A 22,167-nucleotide genomic window follows, 5' to 3' on the forward strand; every position below is an offset into this window, starting at 1 on the left:
TCACTCCTCCATTCATGCATGTATCTCTAAATTCATTCATACATGCATTGGCTCATTCATGCCTTCAACTCATGCATTCATTCCCTCCTTGGCGCAAACGTTGATTCACTGGTTCATTCATTTCCTCGCTCGCTCAGTCACGAGTAGTTGTTTGTTCATTCTCGCCTCACATGCATTCACGCATACATGCACTCACCGCGTGCGTATAGCCAGTCACTCACTCGCTATGCATTCAACAGCTGAGGCCTGAACACTCATTTTTTCTCTCTTTCGTGCACTCATTCATTCATTCATTCATGCGTGCAAGTATGCGCACGTGCATTTTTCATGCATTCAACAAGATCGTGTATGAGCCCTGCCTTCTCCTCTGGGAGGCTTCCAGAGCGGCCTCCACTCGGGCTGCGCGCTGGCCTTGGGCCCAGGGCCTTAAGTCATCGCAAACATTTACTTTGGGGCCGGCTGATTAAAGGTTAACTGTCCAAACCTAGAAACCGCCGACTGCCGAAGGGGCCGCGGCGGGCGAGGGGCGGGGCGCGGGCGTGGATCGCAGCCCTCGGCGGTTCCCGGGTCTCTCTCCCCGGCAGCCGGGGCTGGGCACCAGGCGGCGCGCGGGCTTGCCGGCAGGGGCTGCAGGGCGGAGGAGAGGACCCGCGCCCGCGGGGGCTGGGCGGAGGCGGGGCCGGGCTTCCGGACAGAGGCCAATCGCTGCCCTCGGGGCCTCCAGCGCCGGCCCTGGGCCGAGGCAGCCAGAGCGCGGAAGAGGTGCGGGAGGCTGTAGGGGGCTGCGGGGGACCGTGGGCAGTGGAGGAGGCTTGGGCGCGGCGGGGGACCGGGGGGCGCAGAGGCTGCCCGAACGCCTAGGAGGTTTCGAGGGTGGGTGGCGTACAGCGGGGCGGGGGCGCAACCCAGAGGCGGAGGATGGGGCTGGGGGAGGGGCGCCGGACTGGAGTGCAAAGGAGGGGCGAGGGGCGCGGGGGGCTGGAGGTCAGAGGTTGCCCAAGCGCGAAGGAGGGGAGGGGTGCGGGGCGCGGGGGTAGGCCAGGAGCGCTTAGGGGTGAGTGCGCCGAGCCAGGGCACCGAGTGCTGGGGAATACAGGCCGTCCAGGCGCCGCGGGGCGCGGGGAGACGGAGGCTGCCCCAGTACGGAGGACAGACGGGGGCGGGGGCGTAGGGCTGGGAGGCTTGGGGAGGGGGCCTCGGGCCCAAGGCAGAGGCTGCGGGAGCGCTGGGTAGAGGGAGGTGCAGAGCGTGGAGGGGGCTCGGGGCGCTTGGGGAGGATGGGCGGCAGGCCCGGTCGGGGAGGAGGGGCGGCGAGAGGCGCAGGGGTAGGCCAGGGGGCGGCACTGGGGTGACGGGGGAGGGGGCACCTGGCCGGGGGACGCGGGCAGAGGCAGCCCAAGCTCGGAGGAGGTGCAGATACTGGGGTCCGGGAGCGCAGGGGTGGTCCACGGAGTGGAGAGGGGTGACCGGGGGGCGCCAGCTGGGGTGGAGGAAGAGGATGCCCAGAACTCCAGGCAGGTGCGCGGGGCGGCGGGGCAGCTGCTGACACCGCTGAGGTCGGGTGGTGTCCCGGGGGCGGTGTCGTTGCTGGGCGCATGGGTGTTAAGACGCAGCGGGGTCGCAGGTGACTGTGGGGAGGACAGGGGGTCAAGGGGCCCCTGGCCAGAGGGCACGAGGCTGACCTGGAGCGCCAAGGAGGAAGTGCGGGGCGTGGAGGTCGCAGGGGCATCGGGGGAGGCAGGGGCCCCGTGGGGCGCAGGTGACATGGAGTGGGTAGGAGGCCGGGGGTGACACCGGCGGGGCCTGCAGCCGAGGGTGTCGAGACTGCCACGCTGTCGCCCCCAGGCCTGGAAATCCACGCGGATTCCCGGAGACAGCGCCTCTGCTCTGCGGGTTCGTGGCGAGGAAGTCCACCCACTGCTCCGGGGCGCAGGTCTGCAGGTCCGCGCCCACTGCCCGTGGCGCCACTGACCATGTCGGGTGAGTAGCTCAAGCTCCTTCAGTTCAGCCTGCCTGTTCCTACTGGCTTGGGTGAGAGATTGGTCTGTACTGGGGAGAACCCCACTTTGACCGCAGGATTGCCCCAAACCCCGAGTCTCCCCCCACTGCCTCGCCCAGGTCTCTCTGGGGCTGGAGGGAATGGAGATACCAGCCTCAGCTGCTGGGAGGGGGTGATTTACAGCAAGTGAAGGGGGCCTTGGGATTTCGCCAGTTTCCTTTCGTAAAATATAGTCCTGAAACTTTCAATGGGCTTGTTTCTTGGGAATAGCATTGAACTGCCTGAGACTGTCACTGCCTGGAAGGCCAATGGGAAGAAGTCTGTTCTCCTGAAATGGTCCTAAAGCTCTGGGAAGAGGCTGCCTTGAGTTCTTAGAACTCAGACCACGGTTTTAATTTCTGTTTCCAGTACAGATACAGGGATGGCCCGGCTGGGTGGCTCAGGCCTGTAATCCCAGCACTTTGGGAAGCTGAGGCGGGAGGATTGCTTGAGGCCAGGAGTTTGAGACCATCCTGGGCAACATAGGGAGACCACATCTCTAGGAAAAAAATTTAAAAATCAGCTGGGCATTGCGGCCCCTGCCTGTAGTCCCAGCTACTAGGGAAGCTGAGGTGGGAGGGTCCTGAGCCCAGGAGTTTGAGGCTGCAGTGAGCTATGATTGCACCACTGTACTCCAGCTTGGGTGACAGAGTGAGACCCTGTCTCTAAAAAACAACAACAACGAAATAAGAATCCAGGTTAATCCTCCTGCAGGCAGAGGGCTGGCTGGCAGGAATGGCAGGAAAGGCCTGCCCCCCAAGGACCGGTGAGCCCCATCTCCCTGCCCTTGGGTTTTGTGGACATCAGATAGACCGGTTGACTTCAGAGGCCTAGATATGTGAACATAGAGTGTAACCTCGTCCCATAAGAAAGATGCTGTTTCTATTTTTTATCATTAAATCATTAAGACACCTCCTTCTTGTACCAGACCACACTGGATCATTCATGAGTGCATTTTATGAATTTATTTTTAAATGTATATTTTTAAAATTTTGTAGAGACAGGGTCTTGCTATGTTGCCCAGGCTGGGCTTGAACTTCTAGGCTCAAGCAGTCCTCCTCCTTTGGCCTCTCAAAGTGCTGGGATTACAGGCGCGAGCCACCACGCCTGGCCATGAGTGCAATTTAAAACACACAAACAGAACAGATGACTTTTTTGTTCAGAGGAGAGATTTGGTAAATCACAGAGCTGCTTCTCTCTTGTTTTTTCCCACTCTGGACTTAGAGACGAAAATTGTCGGGGCAGGGATCTTAAGGGCTGTTTTCATCTGGAAGAGTCTGTTCCAAGGAATGGCAGAAAAGATTCTCTGTTCTAGGGACACATTTGGAGCTCTCTAAAGTGAAAGCCACACGTTTCCCCAAGCCTGCTAGGGTCTGTATAATAGCAGCATTCAAGACGGACATTCGCATACATCTTGGTCAGCCTCGTGCCAGAAGAGAAGACTCAACTCTTTGCAGAAAATAAAAACCACCTTTGAGTAGAAAAGGGCTGAGAAGGAAGCTGCTAAGGTTATTTTGAGGGGTGATCAGAAGATTCCTTGAGTGCAGGGGGGCAGGCAAGGGGTAGAAAGAAACTGTTGTCACAGATTCATAAAATTCTCAGCCACTGTAATCTCCAGGCTGGACTTGATTTTGTGACAATGTCTCCTTTTTGTGGGCTGTAGTGCAGTGACAGGTTTTCTTGCTGTTTTTCCACTCCGTGCTGTTGCTGAAAGTGTCCGCCGCAGTGGCACGTGGAGTGGAAACTCCCTCTTTGAATGCAGTAGCATTGGATAATTGTGGATGTTCTCTGGCACCGCACCAGGACTTGATCACCAGTTGTTTCTTCAAGGCAAGGCGATGTGGAAGCTAAGCCCTGTCAATCAACGTTTCATCTTCTGTTCTATTTCAATCTGCTGGTCTGTCTTTGCACTTTAGATGGGTTTTACAGTGTCCTGGATGGGAAGTGGCTAACCTTCAGGAGGTGCACATTTTTGTTCCAAAGCAAAAGTCTGAGTCTCGGATCCCTTGTTGCTGGAGAGAGCTCTTGTGCCAACAGGTGTTGTCTTGTCATTGTGTGACTGTGGTCAGTATTCCCCCCACTCTAAACCAAAGAGAGAAACAGGGTATCCAGTAGTTCCATAAAACTCTCACCCTAAATGCAGCCCTGTCTGCATTCTCTTCTGGGTTTGAGATCAAGGTAGGTGTGGTCAGGGCTGGTTCCTCCTGAGGCCTCTCTCCTGGGCTTGGGCCTCACAGGGTCTTCCCTTTGTGTGTGTCTGTGTCCTAATCGCCTCTTTTGTTTGTTTGTTTGTTTGTTTTTGAGAGGGAGTTTTGCTCCTGTCGCCCAGGCTGGAGTGCAATGGTGCCATCTCGGCTCACTGCAACTTCGGCCTCTTGGGTTCAAGCGATTCTCCTGCCTCAGCCTCCCGAGTAGCTGGGATTACAGGTGCCCGCCACCATGCCCAGTTAATTTTTGTATTTTTAGTACAGATGGGGTTTCTGCATGTTGGTCAGGCTGGTTTCGAACTCCTGACCTCAGGTGATCCACCTGCCTTGGCCTCCCAAAGTGTTGGGATTATAGGCCTGAGCCACCGTGCTCGGCCTAATCTCCTTTCTTAGAAGGACACCAATCCTATTGGATCAGAGCCCACCCTAGTGACTTAATTTTATCTTAATCTCTTCTTTAAAGACCCCATCTCCAAATACAGTGACATTCTGAGGTCCTGGAGGTTATGATATTCATATATGAATTTCGGAGGTGCACAATTCAGCCCATAATAGGATAACTCATTTATTTGAATACTACTGTGTTTTTCTGCTGGGGCTGCCATAACAAAGTCCCACAGACTGGGCGGCTTAAACAACAGACGTTTACTCTCCCACGGTCCTGGAGGCTGGAAATCTGAGATCAGGGTGTGGGCAGGGCTGGTTCCTCCTGACGCCTCTCTCCTTAGCTTATAGATGTGGTCTTTCTCTGTATCCCCACAAGGTCATCCCTCTGTGTGTGTCTGTGTCTTCATCTCCTCTTGTAATGAGGCCAGCAGTGCTACTGTATTAGGGCCCACCCTAGTGACCTCATTTTACCGTAATCACCTCTTTAAAGACCCCATCTTCAAATACAGACACATTCAGAGGTTCTGTGGGTTAGGGTTTCATCCTAGGCATTTCAGGATGGGTTATCATCCGTCTATAACACCCATTAATCATAATGTTTTCCCTGAGGTCCCCATGAAGAGCTATAACGCCAGCACACGTGGTTATCAATCAGTGATCACTCTGCCGTTTCTCTCAGTTGTCACTGAGATCCTCGTGAAGAGATTAAAAAAACCAGCTCACATCGTTATCAATCATTGATCACTTTGCCAGTTCGCTTAGTTGTCACTCATGTCCTGATGAAGAGATAAAAAGGCTGTGCACATGGTTATCAATCATTGATCACTGTCATTTCTTTCAGTTGTCACTGAGATCTTCATGAAGGGGTAAAAAACCAATGCATGTGGTTATCAGTCACTGATCGCTTTGCCATTTCTCTTAGTTGTCACTGATGCCCTCATGAAGAACTATAAAACCAGCACAGGTGACGATCAATCACTGATCACTTTGCCATTCCTCCGTGTTGTCCTCTGCACCTTGCTTTGGGCCAATTCACTTGCATCATCCTTTTCTCTAGACAGCCAGAGGGCCCTCCCTGGCAATGGAGATGAGACCTTCTTACAGGTCTTGGAACCCTCGAATAGCTCCTCGTAAGCCTCAGGGTAATAGAAAAGGCTGCATATCACCTTCGTAATCCGGGCCCTCTGACCCCATCTCTTCCCGTGGGTCCTTGTTCTTCAGCTGCTGTTGCTACGCTGTGAGGGATGCAGGATGCAGCATGCCACCTATCATCTCCACCTCTGGCCTTGGCTCGTGGACTTTTTCTGCCTCTTCCTTCTTTGCTTATTATTTTTAGTTCAGTTTCTTATTGGAGGCAGGAGAGAGTAGCTATTTTGAGGGCTTTTGTTGGTGTTGGAGTCAGAGGTGACCTCAGACATTTAATTAATCATTGAAGCCCCGGTTTACTTGTTTTGGAAGCACATCTCTGTGTTGGAAAGGGAATTAATGGTAGCGCATAGGTAAGCCCCATCTAGACACTCCTGGATGGATGGGAGCCATACTCATTCTTGTTTATTGATCCACTGATTTCTTGATGGGTAAGTTCTTCCTGGCCATTTATCCCTGAGCTTGGATGGTGCCCTTTCAAAAACTGCTGCCAGCCACAGGACTTGCTTTGCAGTATTGAAACACCCATTTCTTAGGGCTGATGTTTCTCATGGAGCTGTGGGTGTCTGAGGACAGAGCTTGTACCTTGTCAGCTGCAGGGCCCAGCACCTAGCAGATTCTCGTGCCTGGGAATTGCCTGGGACGTGAACCCACAGTGAACATGTAATGCACTGAAAGCACGTCATTAGGCCCACGTAGACATCTTCCGCCCCTTCACCTTGTCTTCTGCCTCCAGCTTCAATCCTTCACTCTTTCTCTAAGCAGATGCCCTTGTGTGGGCAGCTTATGGCACAGCACTGTGGACTGGGGTAAGCAGTGTCCCCCATAAAACTCATGTCCCCCCAGAAGCTGTGAATGGGACCTGCGAACCCAAAAGTATCTGAGACAGGTCTCAGTCAATTTAGAAAGTTTATTTTGCCAAGGTTAAGGACATGCCCGTGACACAGCCTCAGGAGGTCCTGACAACATGGGCCAAAGGCGGTCGGGGTACAGCTTGCTTTTACACATTTCAGAGAGACATGAGACATCAATCAATACATGTAAGATACACATTGCTTTGATCTGAAAGGGTGGGACTACTTGAAGCAAGGGGGTTGCAGGGGGTGATGCCAGGTCATAGGTAGAGTTTTAAATGCTCTGATTAGTCGAAAGAGTTATTATCAATAGAAGAGAACGTCTGGGTTATGATAAGAGGTTGTAGAGACCAAGGTTTTATCACGCAGATGAAGCATCCAGGTAGCAGGCTTCAGAGAGAATAGATTGTAAATGTTTCTCATCAGACTTGAGGTCTGTGTGGATGTTTATGGTGGTCAGCTTTTCCTGAATTCCAAAATGGAGGAGGGTATGATGAGGCATGTCTGACCCTCTCCTCATTATGGCCTGAACTTGTTTTTCAGGTTAACTTTGGAATGCCCTTGGCCAATTAGGTAGTTGCGAGGCCTAGAATTTTAGTTTAGATTTACAGGCCTTATTGGGAAATAGGGTCTTTGCAGATGTAATTAGTTAAGCATCTCAAGATAAGATTATCCTGGAATATTTGGGTGGGCCCTAAATCCAATGACAGGTGTCCTTCTAAGAGACAGAAGAAGAGACACAGACACGGAGGAGGCCATGTGGAGATGGAGGCAGAGATTGGAGTGATGTGGCCACAAGCCCAGGGACATCTGGAGCCACCAGGAGCTGGAAGAGGCAGGAAGGACCCTTCTCTAGAGTTTGGTTTTGGAATCCTGGCCTTCAGACCTGTAAGAGTGTAAATGTGTGTTTTTTAAGTCTCCCAGCATGTGGCACTTTCTCACAGCAGCCCCAGGAAGCTCATTCATGGGTTTGCTAGAGGAAAGGAGTCAGTGATGAGCCCACCAGTAAGCAAAGTGACCACGGCAGGTAAGATGGCACAAGAGATGAAGGGTCCTGTGTCATAGGAGGTGAGGGACTGTGATGAGAAGGGTCGTCTTGGGGAGCAGGGTTTGCAGGAAGATCCCTGAGGGATGGGTGGTCTTTCCCACGGCCACCATGTGCTGGGAGGAGAGCGAGTTCCAGGTGAGTTAAGGGAATGGTAGTAGCCCCATGGTAGTAGCACACATCATAGGATGTGCTTGAAGACCCAGAGGGGTTGAGCTGGACGTGGGGACTGAGTGTGGGGGGTGAGATGACGAGCAGTCTGGACCCAGCTTACATTTGCAGACAATGAGAAAACCACTGGTGTTGGGTTGGCTTTCAGGGCAGCTGATGGCTTTCACTGTGTGTTGGGGGAGAAAATGTGGTTTTTAAGGACCGAGGAGACAGATAACAGGGACCAGAATCTACAGGGTGGAGCAAAGAATGCAAAGGAGGGAAGTTGTGGCTCAGGGTGGCTGATGCAGAGACCCATTTTAAATGTTTTCTAGTCTGGTGCGGTGGCTGGCTCACACCTGTAATCCTAGCACTTTGGGAGGCCAGGATGGGAGGATTGCTTGAGGCCAGGAGTTTGAGACCAGCCTGGGTGACAGAGCAAGAAACCCCATCTCTACAGAAAAATTAAAAATAAATTAGCCAGGTGTGGTGGTGAGCATCTGTAGTCCCAGCTACTCAGGAGGCCAAGGCAGGAGGATAGCTTGAGCCCAGGAGTTCCAGGCTTCAGTGAGCTGTGATGCTGCCGCTGCACTCCAGCCTTGGTGGCAGACAGAGCAAGACCCTGTCAAAAAAAAAAGGGCCAGGCACAGAAGCACACCTGTAGTCCCAGCATTTTGGGAGGCTGAGGCGGGTAGATCGCCTGAGCCCAGGAGTTCGAGACCAGCTTGGGCAACATAACCTGTCTCTACCAAAAATATAAAAAATAGCTGGATGTAGTGGTGTGCACTTGTGGTCCCAGCTACTCAGGAGGCTGAGGTGGGAGGATTGCTTGCTCTCAGGAGGTCGAGGCTGCAGTGAGCTGAAATCATACTACTGCACTCCAGCCTGGGCAACAGAGGGAGACCTTGTCTCAAAAACCACCACCACAACAACATAACCAACAACATAACCCAACATTTTCTGTTGTGCCTCTTGGTTAAGATCTCAGGTTAGTTATGCAAGAGTAGAATGTGGGATTGGAGGCAAGTGGACTTTTCCTTACCCCAGAATTCATGTCATAAACGCTCTGCACAGACGAGGCTTCTGGGACTCTTGGGGAGACCTAGGAGGTGGGTAACAGGGATCTGAATCTACCCGGTGGAGCTCATGACCCAGGTCAGATGATGCCAAGTTTCATTTTATACATTCTCTGTTCTTCCTCACCGCTCCTTAAGAGCGCAGGTCAGTACGTGGGACTGGAAACAGTGGACACTTCCTTACTGGGGTATAGGAGTTGGCACGGCAAATATTCTGCAAAGCTTGCTCTTGCAGGACCAAGCATCGAAATAGCGAGGTCTAACCTCAGTCATCTGTTTCTGGAGGAAAATCCCAAAGCATGGCCTTTGGAGTGTGATTTAGCCCTCATGCTCGGATTCAGTGGTGAGGTTCAGAGGGGAACCAATTCCTCTGAGCATCTCAGATGGGACAGAACAGTCGGCTCAGGAGGAAATCCCTAAACAATGCCCCCCGTCTCGGGACTTCTCTTCCCTTTGTCATTGTAGTTCCCAAAGGATGCACTCCTTTTCCTTTCTGTTCTTTAATTCACAGGGTCCTTAAACATGGTTCCTCAGATTTCAATAATCTATACATTGGAGATTACAAAGAAATCTTAATATTGCCAATGAAAGGCTAAAAATTGTAAATGGCACTTTGTTTTCAGTTTGACATTACTTTGCTGATGATTCTTTTTTTTTTTTTTTTTTTTTGAGACGGAGTCTCGCTCTGTCGCCCAGGCTGGAGTGCAGTGGTGCGATCTCGGCTCACTGCAAGCTCCGCCTCCTGGGTTCGCGCCATTCTCCTGCCTCAGCCTCTCCGAGTAGCTGGGACTACAGGCGCCCGCCACCACGCCCGGCTAATTTTTTGTATTTTTAGTAGAGACGGGGTTTCACCGTGGTCTCGATCTCCTGACCTCGTGATCCGCCCACCTCGGCCTCCCAAAGTGCTGGGATTACAAGCGTGAGCCACCGCGCCCGGCCTGCTGATGATTCTTTTCATAATATATATGATTTGATTTATCTTATTTTTTACTTTGCCATCCACTTTGAAATGACACACACACACACACACACACACACACACACACATTTTCTTCTTAAAGACAGGGCTCTGCTCTGTAACCCAAGCTGGAGTGCAGTGGCACAATTATATCTCACTGCAGCCTCCAACTTCTGGGTCAAACAATCCTGCCGTCTCAGCTTCCCAAGTAGCTGGGACTACAGGCATGTACAAAAAAAAAAAAAAAAAAAAAAAAAAATTTAAGATTAAATGAATACAAGTCCATTCTTAGTATGAAACACATGCTGAAATAACTGCCTGAGAAATGGTACGTGGTAGACAAATGTGCAGCAGATGTGCTAATTGGCCTGGGTATAGAAAATTAGCTATTTGGTCTGGGTATACAATTTTAGGTTGAGGACCATTGCACTCAGAGTTTAGATATGGTGGTTTGTTTTAGTGTCTACTATTCGTGATAAGAAGTCTCAGTCTCATCCTTAATAGGATTGACCTGTATTTTTATTTTACTTTCATTTTCTTGGCATTTTCACGATGTTCTCCTTAGCCTTGGTGTTTTTAAATTCCAGGAACATGTTGTCAGGAAAAGGACTGTTGATTTTCTTTCTTTCTTTCTTTCTTTCTTTCTTTCTTTCTTTCTCTCTCCCCTCCTCTCCTCTCCTCTCTCCTCCCCTCCCCCCCCCTTCCTTCCTCTCTCTCTTTCTTTCTTTTTTCTTTTTCTTTCTCTTTTGCTGCATACTCTCTGGGCTTTTTAAATCTAAAGACTGACTTTCTGCTGTTGAGAACATTTCCTGTTTAATTTCTTTGAAAACTTTTCTTCTCTCTATTTTTTTTTCTATTCTCTTATTCTGAAACTCATGTTGGTGAACCTTCTGAATCACTCCTGTAGGCTTCTAGCTTTCTGAAATTTTCCACTTGTCCCTTTATTCTACTTTCTGAGAGATGTCCTCAATGATGTTTTCCAAACCTTCTGTTATTTCGTTTTCATTTCAGCAAATCATATTTTTAACTTCTAATAACTATGTCTTATCCTTGGAGTGATCTTTTCTATAGTATTCAATTCTTGGTTTATAGATGTATCCCTCTCCCCCTAATCTTTTGAAAGAATAGTAATTGGTGCAGTCAGAATTTTTATGTCTGCCCGTCTGTTCCTTGAATTTCTATTCCATGAACTGTCTGGTATTTCTGGGGTTCTTCCCATTCCACCCCGTAACTTTTCAGTTTTCTCTTTTGTGGTGAAGGTGTTTTTCAAATACCTGGTAATGGTTTATATCTACATGTATAAAAATGAGGAATGTCAGCTGAGCTGTGCCCACTTGCAAGGGTTGCCGACTTGTCTGAATTTGTCAAGATTATGTTATAGGTTGGGAATTCCACTTCTGTGTGATGGTAATTATTTTTTTCTTGGGCTTTTTGTTTCCTTTAGAGTAGATCCTATTATCTGATTTTGCCCCTGGTGATGGATATATTTGGCCTCTGAGAATTCTGCAGCATTTCAGTGACTTCTCCAGTTTCTCTGACTGGCTGACGGTTTTCTCCTGCCTGTTCGTTGGCTTGGGGTTCACACTTGCCTTCCTTAGCACACTTTTTAGTTTGTTCTCCTTTTATCTCAGGAGGAAGGAAAGAGAAACTAGGAGCTCCGCATCCACCATCTTTGCGTGAAAGATTCCCGGTTTACACTTTTAATTATGTGATTGAATTGACGAAAATGGATTGACCTTGAAAACATCATGCTGATGGAAAGAAGTCAGACACAAAAGGCCATATGACGCTTGATTCCGTTTACATGAAATATGCAGAACAGGCAAATCCACAGAGATAAAAAGTGATTGGTGGTTGTCACAAGCTAGGGAAGGGAGAAAGGGGAGATACTCCTTAATGAGTGCAGGGTCTCTTTTTGGGGTGATGAAATGTCCCAGGATTAGATAGAGGTGGTGGGTGTACAACATTGTGATGAATTGTGTTCTTTACAACGGCGAATTTTATGTCATGTGAAATTTACTGTGATAAATAAAAAGGAAATATAAAATTATTCCATTTTCAAAAGGCTGCATAGTGTTTGATTCCATTTATAGGAAATATCCAAAATAGGAATGTAGAGATAGAAAGCGGACTCATGGTTGCCAGAATGGGGAGTGACTGCGTAATGGGTACAGGGCCTCCTTTTGGAGTGATGAGAATGTCCTCGGATTGCCTGCAGGTAGTGGTTGCACAACATTGCGCATGGACTAAATGCGAGTCCCTTGTGCACTTTAAAATGGTTTGTTTTATGTTGTTAATTTCCCACTAATTTTTTGAGAGTTTGCATGGAAAGGTGAAGCTCTAAGCAGGTTGTATGTTTAGGTGTGGGGATACCCATTATGCTGCTTAGAAATATGTTCACACTTAGGGCTCAACACTGGGGGTTCTACTTGGTAATTCTTTCTGCCTCCACACTCTTTCAAGATATGGGTCAGAGAAACCCTGGTGAGGATGGGGTAGGGGATTGGATCTCTGGCTCTGTTTTGGGCATTGTGTGATTTTTGAGGTCTGTGGGTGAAGCTCACACAGTACCTTTACCTTGGCCAGCTCTGGGCTTTGCAGATATCAGTCCCGAATGCCTGCTTCCTCTCCCAACTCTGTCCTCTGCAGATATCAGTCCCGAATGCCTGCTTCCTCTCCCAACTCTGTCCTCTGCTTAGAGACAAAAGAGCCTTACAGACAGCTGAATGGGTCCATGACAGCTACGCCTGTTCTTGGGAAGTAATTTTGATCAGAGCTCAGGCCTTTGGAAATGTCTAAAGAAGTAGTAATCACCATTATTATCATTTTAAAGCTAGTAACTAAGAAAACTATAGATAGATTATAGATAATGGTGCTAGAGATAATTTCTAATCTATAGACTGTAGGTAGACAGATAGATGATTGAAAGATTGATAGATATAAATAAGTAGATACATAGAGGACACATATATGATAGGTAGATGATAGGTAGAGAGATGATGGAGATAGATAGATGGATGATAGATGATATATAGATGATAGATAAATAGATATAGATGATATATGATAAATAGATGATAGAGATACATGGATTAGATAGCTGGATAGATAATAGAGATACATGATAGTAAGATAGATAATAAATAATAGATGTGAAGAGGATTGGTAGATGATATGGATGGGTGGATAGATAGATGATAGATGGATAGATAGATGATAGATGGATGGATGGATAGATAGATATATGATAGATAGATAGATAGATAGATGAAAAGATGATAGAGATAGAGAGATGGAAGGATGGATAGATAGATGATAAAGATAGATTATAGTAAGATAGATAATAAATAGATGTACAGAGAATTGGTAGATGATGGATGGAGGGATGGATGAATAGATGGATAGATAGATAGATGATGGTTGGATGTATAGATGATAGATAGGGATAGATAGATAGACAATGGATGGATGGATATATGACAGATGGATAGATGGATGGATGGATAGGTAGATATAGATGATAGTAAGATAGATAATAAATAGATGTGCAGAGAATTGGTAGATCATAGGTAGATGGATGGATGAATGGATGGATAGATAGATGATAGATAGGTAGATGGATAATATAGATATTATCCAATGATAGATGATAGATGGATGGATGGATAGACAGATGATAGATAAATAGATGAATGGATGGATGGACGGATGGATGGATGGATGGATGATGGATAGATGGATAGATATGGACAGATGACAGGTATCTTTTGTTCTACAGCATTAAGTTGTAACGTTTGCTGTCTGTAATTCTCACTCCCAATGGAGATGTCAGGAATTCTCATTCTTTCTTCGTTCAAGGGTGGGGAGGAGGAGTCTACAGGAGCAGCTGTAACAGGCACATTTTGGAATTTACCCCATTGGAATGTAAAGGTCAAGGAGGCAGCCCTGTGCCACACGTCTGGGACACCTGTGTTTGTTACATTTAGTGCGAATTGTGGGTTGGCTTTGCTTGGAGTGCTACTTCCGGGAAAGGCACTGTGGTTGCCTACATGCTGAGCATTTTAATTTCCATAGACGGTACACTGGGCTGCACACTGTGTGGGACTTCTCGGCGTTGCTGGCTGCCCTCCTGACTGTTGTCTTTCTCCTGGCAACAGGGGCTTGGGTGCCCAAGAATCAAGTGGTTTAAAAGTCATTACCAAAGTTCACATCAGTCTTGTGCACAGAGACTTAAAACTGCCGTAAATTATATCTGCTGTGAGAGTTCCTTCCTCTCATATTGAGGCATTAGGAAACTGAGTACATCCTGCCTAATGAAACAATATACTTTTCCTTATGTTGTCTCTACCGCCTCATACATCCCTGAGTTGAACTTGAAGTCTTTGTAAGAAATGGTCTGTCCAGAATTTAAATAACATGTTTGGCTGCTTCTGTATGGAGCACGATTCTTTTCTTTTCTTTCTTTCTTTTTTCTTTTTTCTTTTTTTTGGAGACAGGGACTCACTCTGTTGCCCAGGCTGGAGTTCAGTGGTGTGATCATGGCTCTTTGCAGCCTTGACCTCCTGTGCTCAAGCGATCCTCCTGCCTCAGCCTCCCAAGTAGCTAGGACTACGGGCGTGTACCACCTCACCTTGCTAATTTTTTTTTTTCCAGTACAGATGAGGTCTTGCTGTGTTTCCCAGGCTGGTTTCAAACTCCTGGGCTCAAATGATCCCCCTTCTTCGACCCTAGCACTGGGATTGCAGGCATGAGCCACTGCACCTAGCCCAGAGCACAATTCTTTTGAGTGAGTTGGGTTATATCTTTGCTGTAACTCAGGTCATCAAGTCATCACTTCCATTTTTTGCCTTTTGTTTTCACCTAAGATCTAAACACTTTGGGTGGGTTTTCAAGAGTCAAACACAACATAAAATAAAGGATAGTAGCTATGAGTTTCCATGGCATTGCAGCATCAGGAAATGGGCATAGCAGTTGGGTTGACTTTGTCCCTTGTTTAAGGTTCCTTCATACTCCTCCTGTGTTTTGTTTTGTTTAGAATGAAAGGAAGCATGTATGTGAATTAGAATACTGAATATTCACTGCAAGTCGTGATTTTTTTTTTTTTTTTTTTTGAGACAAGGTCTCACTCTGTCTCCCAGGCTGGAGTACAGTGGTGCAATCATGGCTCACTGCAGCCTCAAACTCCCAGGCTCAAGTATCCTCCCACCTCAGCCTCCTGAGTAGCTGTAACGGTAGGCCTGCCACCACACCCAGCTAATTTTTGTATTTTTCGTAGAGACAGAGTTTCACCATGTTGCCCAGGCTGGTCTTAAACTCCTGAGGTCAAGCAATTCAGCCACCTCAGCCTCCCAAAGTGCTGGGATGACAGGTGTGAACCATCATGTCTGGCCCAAGCCATGAATCTTGGGAGAGGAGGGGAGGTGACTATGGCCCCGTCACCCCTACTGTTCCTCAGGAGTGTAACTCTGGTGTTTCTGTTGATTTTCACAGTGACTGATCAGGCTTTTGTCACACTGGCCACCAGTGACATCTACTGCCAGGGCGCCCTGGTCCTGGGGCAGTCACTGAGGAGACACAGGCTGACGAGGAAGCTGGTGGTGTTGATCACTCCTCAGGTGTCCAGCCTGCTCAGGTAAGGCTCAGAGATGCGGCTTGTGCCCAGCTGGGTCCTATAGAAGGAGGGTCACCTCTCCCCCAAGAGGTCCTAGGAGTTATTCCGACGACTGACTGCCCTTCTTCACAGGGCATCTGACATTTGTAACGAACCTTCGAATCATGTGAAGATATAGGTGTGTGATCGGCTTCACAATACTTTAAAAAACAATACTGGGTTTGGTTACAGTTCATTCTCCCAACCATGGAAACTGAAAACTCAATTCTTTTTTGTTTGTTTGTTTTTGAGACAGGGTCTCGCTCTGTCGCCCAGGCTGCAGTGCAGTGGTACCATCTCGGCTCACCGCAACCTCTCCCTCCCGGGCTCAAGCGATCTTCCCTCCTCAGCCTTCTAAGTAGCTGGGACCACAAGTGTGTGCCCCCATGCTCGGCTATTTTTATTCTTATTTTTATTTTTTGTATTTTTGGTAGAGACAGGGTTTCGCCACGTTGCCTAGGCTGATCTTGAACTCCTGGACTCACTCAGTCCACCCGGCTTGGCTTCCCAAAGTGCTGGGATTACAGGCATGAACCACGGCGCTCAGCCAAGGAGTCTTTTTTTATGATTTCCTTTTATAGTTCCCTTTGTCTTTAATTCTCAAATAAAGCAAATACATAAATAAATGCATCTAATGAATAAAGCATAAGGCTTCTCTTAAATGTCATACATTATGTAAGCAACAATCTTTTTCTTTCATCAACCATGGACCACTTAGGAAAACTGATTTTATACGAATGGGATGAGGAGGCATTTAATGTGGTAGATGTAGCAGGAATTGAATGTCATATTCTTCGACAAGGAAATAATAAATGCAGGCATTAATAGCTAAACTAAAAAGAGAACACACAAAGGAAAAACCAACCAGTGTGTCCTCAGACGTTTTAAACTGGAAATTTTAAACTAAATAACTCAATCCGGGTACAAATGAAAGCTTGAATTAGGTACTATTTCAGAACATCACTGCAATGTGAGTGCTACCTATACAAAGCAAAGACAGCAACTGCAGTGGTACGAGAAAGAAAATGTAAATCAGTGAAGAAATTATCCAGTTCAAATATATATACATACATATGTGTGCATACATGTACATATACATATGTGTGTATACATGTATATATACATATGTGTGTATATATGTATATATACATATGTGTGTATACGTGTATATATACATATGTGTGTATACATGTATATATACATATGTGTGTATACATGTATATATACATATGTGTGTATACATGTATATATACATATGTGTGTATATATGTATATATACATATGTGTGTATATATGTATATATACATATGTGTGTATATATGTATATATACATATGTGTGTATAGATGTATATATACATATGTGTGTATGTGTGTATATATACCTATATATGTGTATGTATGTATATATTTATGCATGTATGCGTGCATATACATGTATGTGTCTATATTTATATATACATGTATGTGTCTATATATACATGTATGTGTCTATATTTATATACATGTATGTGTCTATATTTATATATACATGCATGTGTCTATATATACATGTATGTGTCTATATTTATATATACGTGTGTACATGTATGTGTCTATATTATATATACATGTATGTGTACATGTACATGTCTATATTTATACATACATGTATGTGTACATGTACGTGTCTATATTTATATATACATGATGTATATATGTCCAACTATATATTTTATATACATATATGTATATATACATGTATATATTTATATATACATGTATTATAGATGTTCAAATATATATGTATATGTATGTTCAAATATATATGTATATACATATAAAATATATATATTTGAACTGGATAATTTCTTCACTGATTTAAATTTAAAATATATATATACATATATATTTGAACTGGATAATTTCAAATATATATATTATATACATATATATAATATTTCATATATATATTTGACCTGGATAATTTCTTCACTGATTTAAATTAAAAAAAAATACATATATGTATATGTATACATATGTATATACACACACACATATATGTAGACATATATATATATATATATTTTTGAGACAGAGTCTCACTCTGTTGTCCAAGCTGGAGTGCAATGGCGTGATCTTGGCTCAGTGCAACCTCCATCTCCTGGGTTCCAGTGATTCTCCTGCCTCAGCCTTCCGAGTAGCTGGGATTACAGGCATCCAACATCACGCCTGGCTAATTTTTGTATTTTTAGTAAAGACAAGGTTTCACCACGTTGCCCAGGCTGGTCTCGAACGCCTGACCTCAAGTGATCTGCCCGCCTCGGCCTCCCAGAGTGCTGGGATTACAGGTGTGACTCACCGTGCCCAGCCCCAAATATTTTTTAAATAATAATATTAAAAAAGCAAACAGCAGCAAAAAATTCATAAAGATAAAATGAGAAAACTAATAATTGGGAACAAGAAACAAATTCAAGGATTAGATTAACAAATCTTCAGGGAGGCCAGGGTGGGAGGATTGCGTGAGGCCAGGAGTTTGACAAGACAGCCTGGGTGACATAGCAAGACCCTATCTCTACAAAAAATAAAAAGAGTTAGCCAGATGTGGTGGTGTGCACCTGTAGTCCCAGCTACTCAGGAGGCTGAGGTGGGAGGATCGTTTGAGCCCAGAGGTTCGAGGCTGTAGTGAGCCATGATCACACCACTGCACTCCAGACTGGGCAACAGAGTGAGCTCCTCTCTCTAAAAAGAAAAATAACAAATAAAAATGAATCTTTTGAGAAAACATAAATGTACAAAATTGAAATTAGAAAGAAGTCATTTGGAGGCAGTTTTAAAAGTGAATACTATATAGAACCCTTTATAGTAATAACACTGGGAGTATTGAAGAAGTGCTTGATCCTTCTAGGGAAATCGGTGAGATGTTGGTTGTTGTGATCAGAAGAAATAGAAACCTTTTGTTTGACAATAACTATGAGAAAAACTGAAAACGTTACCAAAGGCTTATCTTGTAGAAAGGCCCTGGTATGGGCAATTTTAAGGGAAGTTCTGTTAAATTGCTCATGATGAATTAATTTCCCTGCTGCATACACTGTCACAGAGCCTAGCAAAAGATGAATATGTTCCCTTATTTTAAGAAACTGCTATAATCTTGACACCCAAACTTGATTTACAGGTTTGATTGTGTTTACATTTGGATTGAGAAAGCTCTCAAATACAGGATGTTAATAAGGCAACTCTAGCCCTGTAGTAAAGAAATAAATAGTGCTTACCCTAAGAAAGCAAAGATAGGTTATTATTTTAAAACCTATTAACGTCATTCATCACATTAATATGTTAGAGAAAGTCAATGATAAGATCCTTTTAAAATAAAAACTAAACATATAACAAAAAGAATTCCAGGCTGGCCACGGTGGCTCATGCCTGTAATCCCAACACTTTGGGAGGCTGAAGCAGGTGGATCACTTGAGGTCAGGAGTTCGAGACCAGCCTGGCCAACATGGTGAAACCCCGTCTCTACTAAAAATACAAAAAAAAAAAAAAAAAATTAGCTGGGTGTGGTGACAGGCACCTGTAATCCCAGCTACTCGGCGAGGCTGAGGCAGGAGAATCACTTGAGTCCAGGACATTAAGGTTGCAATGAGCTGAGATGGTGCCACCGTGCTCCAGCCTGGGTGACAGAGCAAGACTCTGTCAAAATAAATAAATAAAATCTACATAGATTATAAATATAGAGGTAAACATTTAGAACATAGAGAAATCTTAGAAGAAAATCGATGAAAGTTTCTCAGCACTGCTGCTATCCAGGACTGGAGGATTCCGTGTGGTGGGGCATCCTGTGCACTGTAGGGTGTTGAGCAGTGTCCCTGGGCTCCGCCCACCAGATGCCGGCAGGACTTGGCAATTGTGACAACTAAAAATATCTCCACATATTGATGCACGTGGATGTTTTGTTCATCTGAAAGCTGGAAATGCTGCTGTAAATTAAACAAGTTGGAAGAGGACACCGGAACTGCTGTGTGTCAGAGATACTATGTGTTAAAGATAAAACAAACGGAGGGCCACATTGACAATATTATAACGGAGAGGTTCTTACTGTGCATCACATACAAAGAACTCTGAAAACATTTGAGGGGTTTGCACGGGCTCGTCTCTAGCACGCCAGAAGCAAAGATAGACAAATACAAAAATAGGTATTGGACACGAGCAACTGGCTGGGTGCGGTGCCTCATGCCTGTAATCCCAGCACTTTGGGAGACTGAGGTGGGCGGATCACTTGAGGTCAGGAGTTTGAGACCAGCCTGACCAACATGGTGAAACCCCGTCTTTACTAAAAATACAGAAAACATTAGCCGGCGTGGTGGCGCCTGTAATTCCAGCTACTCGGGAGGCTGAGGCAGGAGAATTGCTTGAACCTGGGAGGCAGAGGTTGCAGTGAGCCCAGATCGCGCCACTGCACTCCAGCCTGGTGACAGAGCGAGACTCTGTCAAAAAAAGAAGGAAAAAAAAAAGCCTGACTATATTAAGGTCCAAAAATGCATCAGTGAGTGCAAAGGTGCACATAGCACATCCAGCAGGTTCCCTGTTTTATTTTAAAAGCCGGCGAGGACGGGGGTATAGAAAAATGCTGTTAAAGAGTATAACTGAGTTGCTTGCAACACAAAGGATAAATGCTTGAGGCGATGGATACTGCATTTTCCATCATGTAATTATTACTTATTGCCTACCTGTATCAAAGTAGACTTAAGCTTTACTCAAGAGGAACTTTAAAATATTCAGAAACAACATGGCAGAGATCGTGGGAAGGTTCAGTGTTGCAGGTTGGGTTGAGGTTTTGTAGGACCTTTTATTATATATTTCGCAGTCATAGGGAGAATTGAGGGGTGGCGCTCTGCGGTGGTCAGGGCAGTGGAAGACGAGCAGTGAGCAATGACTGTGAATGACCAGGGGTGTGGGTGGTGGGAGATCACCCCTCCCCCAGGCCGCGTGGTGCAAGCGTGTTATGGAGTGATCTTGTAGGGAAACCACGCCAGGAGCCTGCGTTTATAGCTTTAAACTAATCGTATTCATGAAACATACTTCTGCTTCCAGGAGTTTATTTTAGGGAAATGAGCAGAGCTGAACAAAAAGATGTAAGGACATAAATGGCAGTGCCATTTGTAGTGAGGTGGAGTGCTGTTTCTCTTGCCCTCCCCCCAGCCCAGATCTTTACGCAACTGTGGTGAAGATGCCATAAATTCCATAAATAACTGGGCCAAAAGCAGAGGGAGATTTGCTGAAGGAAGCGTACTTTTTCAGAGAAATAGTTACCTTAAATACAGAGCAGTGAAATCTTACAAATAAATGTCGAGTCCAAGAGAAATGCTAAGAGAGAGAAAAGGTCCGAGAGCTTCAATATCTGTCAAATAGGAGAGAAAGAAAAAGAAAGAAAGAAAAGAAAAGAAAAGACAGAAAGAAAGAAGTAACTCCTATTATATTTCCGCTCTGAGAAAAAGTTTAGATTGAAAGTGTTCCAGATATTGAGCAGAGTGGATGAAGAAAGCTCAAATGTAGACACAAAGTGGTAAAATTTCAGAGCAGCAAAAATGAAGAAAAATCCTAAATGCCCTTCTGTATCAATCTGCTTGAGACAATTGATGTCTCAAAATTCTGGTGCAAGGTAACTTTGAAATGAAAGTTCTGTATTCAGCTTTAGTACCGTAATTTGAAAGCAAAACAAAGACTTCAAATTTGCAAACGTTAAAAATTTTATCCCTCAAAGACCTTTGAGGAAAAAGTTAGTTGATTGACTCCAGCAAAATGGAATGTAATCCAAGAAAGGCAAGAGTAGCCAAGCACGTGGCTCATGCCTGTAACCACAGCATTTTGGGAGGCTGAAGTGGGAGGATCGCTTGGGTCCAGGAGTTCAAGACCAGCCTGGACAACATAGTGCAATCTCATCTTTACTAAAAATTTGTTTAAAATTGCTGAGTATTTACTAAAAATTTGTTTAAAATTGCTGAGTGGCACATGCCTGTAGCCCCGGCTACTCAGAAGGCTGAGGCGGGAGGATCACTTGAGCCCAGGACATTGAAGCTGCAGTGAGCTACGATTACACTACTGCACTCCAGCCTGGGTGACAGAGCATGACCCTGTCTCAAAATACTCCTACTACTACTAATAATAATAATAAAAAGAAGAGAGCACACAGGAAGCAGTGCTGAAGAAATAAATGTATAAAACAGAGTTAAGTCTGAATGTGTTAGTGCATAGTTACGAAAATAATCTGGAATTAACATTTCACATGGGAGGTAATTGAAAGAGCAGAGAAGAAAGAGAATGAGCATATGTTCACGTTTTTGTTTCGTCTGGGAAGAAGACATAGATAATGACTATCTTTATATTTGATAGAAAATATAAGCTTAAATACGTGTGCTGACAGTTGAAAGGTGGTTACCACCAGGAAACTAGAAAAGATTTGTACAAGTTTCAGAGCCTTAATGGGAAATGCGGGGATTGAAGAAAACCTGATTCATGCCATCAGAGGTGGGTGGGAAAGAATTACACTGATGTCAGGCCTCTGAGCCCAAGCTAAGCCATCATATACCCTGTTACCTGCATGTACACATCCAGATGGCCAGTTCCTGCCTTAACTGATGACATTCCACCACAAAAGAAGTGAAAATGGCCTGTTCCTGCC

The 22,167-nt window shown here is 45.5% G+C and overlaps 1 protein-coding gene across 2 annotated transcripts in view; it reads left to right on the forward strand.

Annotated features, from left to right (window-relative positions):
- The first annotated feature begins 742 nt into the window (after window positions 1-742).
- Window positions 743-22,167, forward strand: part of GYG2 (glycogenin 2) — a 53,462-nt gene continuing 32,037 nt past the window's right edge. For both annotated transcript variants that reach the window (XM_058441469.1, XM_032756533.2), the window contains exons 1-3: window positions 743-762; window positions 1,846-1,980; window positions 15,352-15,493. In XM_058441469.1, coding sequence (XP_058297452.1) covers window positions 1,974-1,980; window positions 15,352-15,493 — 149 coding nt within the window. In that variant the 5' untranslated portion in view covers window positions 743-762; window positions 1,846-1,973. The remainder of the gene's footprint in view (window positions 763-1,845; window positions 1,981-15,351; window positions 15,494-22,167) is intronic.

Source organism: Hylobates moloch, unplaced genomic scaffold, assembly GCF_009828535.3.
Source record: "Hylobates moloch isolate HMO894 unplaced genomic scaffold, HMol_V3 SCAFFOLD_7, whole genome shotgun sequence".
NCBI lineage: Eukaryota > Metazoa > Chordata > Mammalia > Primates > Hylobatidae > Hylobates > Hylobates moloch.